We start from the raw sequence: 7,756 nt of genomic DNA on the forward strand, positions 1-7,756 counted from the left end.
TTGCTACTTCATGGAGTATAAACTCCTTACCCAACAATAAACTTGAAAGTAAAAAATAGTAAAAGGATATCCTGAAACATAAAAGAAAGCTACCACACAGACATGCTTTCACTCTTCAGGAATGGCTGGCTCATCCCCTAGGACTCATCAGAAACAAAACTGAAAGGAAAAATCAAAAGTACACATAGTACTAGTTAAAAGCAGAAAGGGAAAACATTGTTTTTAATTACAAGACATAGACTCAAGAACTAAGCAAGCCTGGTAATATAGATCCCATTTGGTTTCACAGAGTGGGTAAGTGTGAGGGCTATGCCCCTATATTTGAAGCTTTACCTCCCTCTATCATTTTCTGTATAACATGGGGCAACTTACTGAAGATCTCTATATGTACTTAAAATAATGTCCTGTAAGTAAAAGCTCACCACTGAATGCTACTATTAGGAATAAAATAGCATTATTATTTCAGGAACAAAATAACATGATATGCTTCATTTATATCTGAGGATACAATGATTTTTGCATGTTCATAATCATGACCCTAAACAACAAAATAAATGGTCAAATTCAGAAGCCACCAACTTTCTGTTAAATAAAATGGAGGCATATAATACATTTTAGAAAAGATCTAAAAAATAGCCTAAATTTTAAACATATACATATTTAAAACATATTTGTGTTTTTAAAAAGACCTTTAAGCCTATTCACTTATGTGAAATACTTTAAACCCCAAAGTTAAACAAAATAATCATGTTTACAGAAGAACTATGGGGGGGCAGGGTTTCACTAGGTGGCACTGGCTGACCTGGAACTAAGTAGACCAGGCTGGCCTGGAACTCACAGAGATCTACCTGCCTCTGTCTTCCAGTGCTGGGATTAAATGTGGTACACCATGGCTGGCTTCCTTATGCTTTAAACACAGGGTCCCACTGCAGTCTCAGAAGAATTCTGGGACAATCTTTCCTAGGAATCAGAGCTTCATACCTTTAGAGAACTGATGGGATAATTTCATGGGAGGCCACCCCATTTTTATCTACAGAACTGGACTCAGCTGATCCACAACCCCATTCTTCCCCACAAAGGTCCTGTTGGCTGGCTTTCAGGCTAGACTTGCAGTCACCCAGTGGTACAATTGTACCTCAAAGACTGTCTATGGAAAAGCCGCTCCTCCCAAGCAGGTAAGGACTCACAGGTTGTCAGAACAACCCCTCAAGCTCCTTTTTCTACTCCACTTGCCTGGAAAAGACACTGTAGTCTCAATTCTCTCTCCTCATCTCTTCTTCCCCACATTTGTTTTCTGTGAGTTTTTTCTTTTCTGTGCAAAGGCTTACTTGTTCAGAAAGAAAAGTATCAGGCAAAAGCAAGGTTCAGTTTAGTTCACCCATCAGGACCTGGTATACACAAAGCTACATTCTAAGTGCTGATTGTTCAGCACTACACCTCAGGTAACTTGACATAGGCAAATGGCTTTTAGGAGCTTTCAGCTTTCTGGTCATTAGAAAAGTATATCCATCACTGGAAACCAATACATCTGTACAATCATTTAGATCACCAGTGAGACGCTGATGAGTTTAATTAATCTTAATGAACTAATCCAATTTATTATCTGGATATACAAAGCTAAGGGCTCCTAGAATGTGAGAGCATACCAAAATATGTGTGTAAAATCCCAAATAAGCAGCTAAGTTTGTATAATAGTACAATTAGGTTATGATCCATTAGTCTCCAGTCAAGATGGTCAATTTAGAAAATGACAATAGGGGCTGGAGAGATAGCTCAGCAGTTAAGAGCACTGACTGCTCTTGCAGAGGACCTGGGTTCGATTCCCAGCACCCACATGGTGGCTAATGACCACTCGTAACTCCAGTTCCTGGGTAATCCGACGCCTTCTGACCTCCACGGACATTGCATGACATGGGTGCACTTACACACATGCAGGCAGTACACTCATACATATAAAGTTAAAAAAAATAAATAAAATATTAAAAAAAAAAGAAAATGACAACAAAAAGGCTCCAAACAAAGCCAGGTGTGGTGGTACACATCTTTAATTCCAGCACTCAGGAGACAAAGGCAGGCAGATCTCTGTGAGGTAGAGGCCAGCCTGGTCTCCATAGTGAGTTCCAGGCCAGGGAGATCCTGTCTTGAAAAGAAAAAAAAAAAAGGCCCCAATCAAATGCTGACATCAAACTGAAACCTCCCAACACTGAAGATCTTCCCAAAACCAACCATCGTGTTACACAATGGCTTTTTAAAAATTTTTCTAAGCAGCTAGTGCCAAACACTGATAAACCAGGTGATAACAATAGAGTATCATTACAATGAAAAAAATGTTTTCACTAAGTCACTTTTACTACAGGTAGCAGATGATCTCAATATACCTTCATTGGCATCTTTGTCCTGGGATTTAGTAGCGTCAATTCCTGATGATGATGGAACTTCAGAATCATCTGGATTTTCTTCAAGGGATGATTTTCCTTTTTCCTGAAGGCTCTGTGATTGAAAATTAGTTAAGCTGTTTCAAAAACTAATGCAGATTTAGCTCTCTCAGTAGAGGAAAGGGCATTTGCCTTATTTCTAAGAACCTCCACACATACTTAGTATTTGGAATCTAAATTTGAATGTGGTCAAAGTATTCCAAAGTACCTAGGTCTTACCTTTGGTTTAAATGTCATTTGTAAATATGTATGCATATATGTGTGTGTATAATTTAAAATACTGTCATTAACAAAAATATGGGATACTTTACTAGACCATGAATGGAGAAACCACTAGCTAACATAAAATGGATCCATTGCTTTTATTTTCCCTTGCGCTTCACATACATGAGAAAATAAAGTTCGGCTATTTCTTTAAAATATGAAAAACAAACCAAGAGGCAAGCCAATCTCTGTGAGATCTAGGACATCTTGGTCTACACTGCTAGTTCCAGGCCAGCTGGGGAAAGCCTGTCTCAAAACAACAACCACAACAACAACAAAAAAAAACCAACAAAATACAAAAAAAAAAAAAAATTGGCGCTCCGGGGACCGAGAGACAAGACAGACACCCCACAGAGGACAAAAACAAAAAAAACCCGGGCCTTAAAGAACAGTGGTGTGCAGCCCACCCAGAGTTACAACCTAGCTGCAAAGCAAGGTTTAGAACTACTCAGACTACCCTGACTCCACTCCAGTTCCACTTAGCGAGACAGTGGGCGGCTACCATCGACTTTAAATTTACTGGGCGGTGGGGGGACGCTGATTAGCGCCCAGGCAAAGCTTCCGGGTGGGGGAAGATGTCATGAGATGGGGTGAAAAAAGCAGAGTTCAGTGAGAAGAGGGAGAAATGTCGAATGCCCCAGCCCACCCCGTGCGGCCAAAGGGTATTGGGGCTCCGCGAGCTAATTAAATGTTTCGGGGAAACAAAGCGCGAGGAGCACCCCGCCGTAGCGTCTCACTTTCTTCTCCCGGGTTTTTCTCTCTTCTCTCCGTCTTTCAAACTCTTCAAAGGAGATTTTCCCTTCCAGATAGTCGATAAGCTCCGGACTGAATCCCGACATGTTTACGGGCCGAAGCGAGGACAGACAACCGGAAACGCTGCCACTCGGGTCTCCACCAGTCGCCACCGACAGATTGGACGCCGCGTCCTGTCAAGAAACCGCTCCGACCGGCGCCGCAGCCGCAGCACTCCAGTTCCGCCTGCCTGCAGGGCCTCTTCCCACAAGGGAGGGAACCCGCCAAAGGGATCTTGCAGATGCCCAGCCTGCCTCCCTCAGGACAGCGGCTGGGGGTGGACCACAGTGGTGGAGCCTTTACCTAAGTTTCTATCTCCAAGTTTCCTTTTCCTGATGGTCAAAATTTTAAAATAGAAATCAGTTTCCTTTAAAAAAAAATTTTTTTTTTTTAAATTGGGGCTGGAGAGATGGAGCACTGGCTGCCCCGCCAGAAGACCAGGTTTGTTTTCCAGCACCCACATAACTGTCCTTAATTCACCTGGGCCTGACGCCCTCTTGTGGCCTCCACTGGCCTCAGGCTCGCACGTGGTGCATTCACATGCAGGCAAAACACTCGTACACAGAAAATATTTAAAAATATATGTTGTATTCTTTTAAGAATTACATGCAACCTGTTTTAATCATATTCACTCCCAACTTCTCCCCCCAGTTCATCCCAGATCCACTCTCACCTCCCCCCACCCTTATGCCTTTAAAATAAATAATAGCCTGGCGACTCCATATATGCCTGGGAGTGAGAAGTCTCACACACACCCTTAAAGAAAACTTACTCTTCCCTCCCCCATAGGTTCCCATTTAGGAATGAAAACACATAAACTCTTTCCCACACAGATTCTTTTTTCTATTTACGTAGCCCTGACTGGCCTGAAACTCAGGGGTTGAGCTTGAACTCACAGAGATCAGCTGCTCTCTGTCTCTGATTGCTGGGGTTAAAAGTGTGCACCACCACACCTTGGCTGCTAGGTTCCTGCCTAGGATCGGGTTCTTTTTAAAAAGTTATTTATTTTTAAGTGTCTGAGTATATTGCCTACATGTAAGTGCACCTGTGTGTGCATGCCCACAGAGGCCAGAAGAGGGCGTTGTATTCCCTGCAACTGGAGTTAGGATCGTTAGCCACCATTTGGGTGCTGGAGACCAACTCTTAAAGACTGAAACATCTCTCCAGCCCCAGAATCCGGTGTTTTAGTTTGGATTGGTGGAGGTGGGGGGGGTGGCTTTTTTGTTTTTGTTTTTGTTTTGTTTTTTTTTTTGGAGACAGGTCGCCCTGTACTCCCAACTGGCCTGGAACTCATTATGTATGCCAGTGCCATACTCAGAGTGTGAACTCATAAGAAGTTGATTTTGGAGCAGAGTGTGATGACACAACACCTTTAATCCCAGCACTCTGGAGACAGAGGCGGTCAGATCTCTGTTGCTTATTCCATCTAATATCTTCTACATATTGCATACATCTCTCGAAATAATTCTTAGAAAACTAAAAGAGAACCCCAGTGGATGAAGTTGCACTGAGGGACATCTCAGGACGCTAACTTTACATAATATGCCTTAATAACAAATGACAGAATGTATGAACATCCAGTGGGGGACTATGGGAAGGTGCCAAAGGGGGAGGGGGAAGGTGGTATAAATATGATTTTATGTATGAAATTCACAAAAATTCAATTAAAAAATTTTAATGTGTACACATAAAATAAAAATACTAAAAAATTTAAAAAAAGAAACCTGGAAGAGAAGAAAAGAGGTTTTAAAGGAGAGGTGTGGACGGGGTAATAGAATACATGTGATATGAAAGTGGAAGAGCCCTGGAAGTGGAAAGGTTTAAGTGGAGAGGGGGCAGGGAGCTTAGGGAGAGACAGGTGTGAAGGTGAGAATCAGCCAAAACTAAGTGTGTTCACAAACATCAAGGAAATCTACTACTTTGTAAGATAACTTTTTATGTTTTGATCTTTTGAGACAGGGTCTACCTGTAGCCCCAGCTGTCCTGGAACTCACTATGTAGACCAGGCTGGCCTTGAACTCACAGAGATCTGCCTGCCTCTGCCTCCTGAGTGCTGGGATCAAAGGCGTGCACCACCACTCCCGGCATACTTTTTAAAGGCAGAAATGCTTTGAGTTTTTCTTAGTTTAGCATGATGTTGGCTGTGGGCTTGTTGTGTGTTGCCTTCATTATGTTGCAATATGTTCCTCATATCCCTATATTTTCCATGACTTTTATGATGAAGGGATGTTGACTTTTGTAGAAGACTTTTTCTTCATCTGAGATAATCATGACTGTCCTTGAGTCTATGTATGTATGTGGTGGATTACATTTATGGATTTATGTATATTGAACTATCCCTGAATCTCTGGGATAAAGTGAACTTGAACTTGGTGGATAATCTTTTTGATGTGCTCATGAGTTCATTTTGCAAATTTTACATTGAGAATTTTTGTATCTATGTTCAACAGCCAGATTGGCCTATAGTTTTCTTTAGGTCTTTGTCTGGTTTTAGTATCAAGGTAAAATTGACTTTGTAAAAAGAATTTAGAAGTGTTTTTCATTTTCTACTTTATGAAATAATTTGGTGAGACCTAGAAGGTCCAGTGCAATTCTGCACTGCATCTATCTGGTTCTGGACTTTTTTTTATTTGTAATTTTAATTACTGCTTCTATCTCATTGGTTGTTATTCTATTTAAATTATTTACTTCATCTTGATTTAGCTTTGGCAGGTCACATTTATCTAGACAGTCATCAATTTCTTTTAGATTTTTCACTTTAGAGGAATATAATTTTTAAAATATAGCCTTGTGGTTCTCTAAATTTCCTCAGTGTCTGTTGAAATGTTTCCCTTTTTATTTCAGATTTTATTAACTTAGATTCTTTCTTTTGGTTAATTTGTCTTTTTAAAGGTTTGTTAATCTTATTAACCTTTTCAAATAACCAACATCTTAAATTCTTTTCACTGATTTTTTTATTGTTTCTGTTGTTGTTTCTATTTTATTCATTTTAGCCATGATTTTTGCCCTCTCTTCCTTTACTGTTTTAGCGTATTGTTTGCTCTTGTTTTTCCAAGGCCTTCAGGAGCATCATTAAGTTATTGATATGAGATCGCTAATGTTTTATGACTAATTTTAAAGAATGCCTTCATTGTGTTCCATAAATTTTGGTACGTTGTGTTTTCATTTTCATTCATTTCTAGAAACTTTTTATTACCTTCTTCATGTTTCTCTCGACCCAATTTTCATTCAGTGGTGTTATTTAGTTTCTGTGAGTTTGTACACTTTCTTTTGTTTCTATTACTGTTGATATACAGCTTTATTCTTTTGTGGCCAGATAGAATGTAGGAGGTTATTTCACTTTTCCTGTATTTGTTGAGACTTTCTTTATGTCCTCATATACAGGCAGTTTTGGAGAAAGTTCCATAGGTTGCTGAGAAAAAATATATTCTTTAGTGTTTGAGTGGAATGTTCTGTAGATGTCTGTTAGAACCATTTGATTTATGATGTCATTTAACTCCATATTTCTCGGTTTAATTTTTGTTCGGATGACCTATCCATTGGTGAGAGTGAAGCAAAGTCACTCACTATCACTGTGGTGAGGATCAATCTGTGGTTGTAGATCTAATAGTATTTTATCTTACCAAAGTCAGAATGGTTAAGATCAAAACAGGCAAACAAAAAAATGACAACAAATGAGGTGTGGATGTGGAGAAAGGGGAACACTTATTCACTGTTGGAGGGAGTGAAAACTGGCACAACCACTATGGAAATCAGTGTGGAGTCACTCAAAAAGTCAGAAATGTATCTACCATATGATCCAGCTATACCACTCTTGGGCATATACCCAAAGGACTCTATATTCTACTGCAGAGATACCTGCTGATCCATGTTCATTGCTGTTCTATTCACAATAGCCAGGAAGTAGAAACAACCCAGATATTCATCAAGTGATGAATGGATAATGAAATGTGGTACATTTATACAATGGAATATTATTCAGCTATTAAGAAAAACAAAATTATGGAAGTCTTGGGTAAAGAGATAAAACTGGAAACAAACAGTCTGACTGAGGTAACCCAGACCTAGAAAGATAAATGTCACATGTTTTTTCTGTGGATACTAGCTTTGAATCTTTATTGATATGTGTGCTTCATTTGGAAAACTCATAGAGATCAGGAAACTAGTAAGGGATCTTTGGGGGTGGGGCTTCCAAGGGAGAGGGGATAGAGAACAGTAATATAAAGGGAAAAGAGGAATAATTAAACACAAGGAATTAAATGGGG

General features: G+C 39.9%; 1 protein-coding gene across 1 annotated transcript in view; it reads right to left on the minus strand.

Annotated features, from left to right (window-relative positions):
* Positions 1 to 3,624, minus strand: part of Gtf3c3 (general transcription factor IIIC subunit 3) — a 43,686-nt gene extending 40,062 nt beyond the window's left edge. Inside the window, exons 1-2 of the mRNA XM_008848284.3 lie at positions 3,437 to 3,624; positions 2,379 to 2,490 (exon numbers count right to left, since the gene is read on the minus strand). Of these exons, the coding sequence (XP_008846506.1) occupies positions 2,379 to 2,490; positions 3,437 to 3,538 (214 nt within the window). The 5' untranslated portion in view covers positions 3,539 to 3,624. The remainder of the gene's footprint in view (positions 1 to 2,378; positions 2,491 to 3,436) is intronic.
* Positions 3,625 to 7,756: the final 4,132 nt, after the last annotated feature.

This window comes from Nannospalax galili, unplaced genomic scaffold, assembly GCF_000622305.1.
Source record: "Nannospalax galili isolate Female #2095 unplaced genomic scaffold, S.galili_v1.0 scaffold1024, whole genome shotgun sequence".
NCBI lineage: Eukaryota > Metazoa > Chordata > Mammalia > Rodentia > Spalacidae > Nannospalax > Nannospalax galili.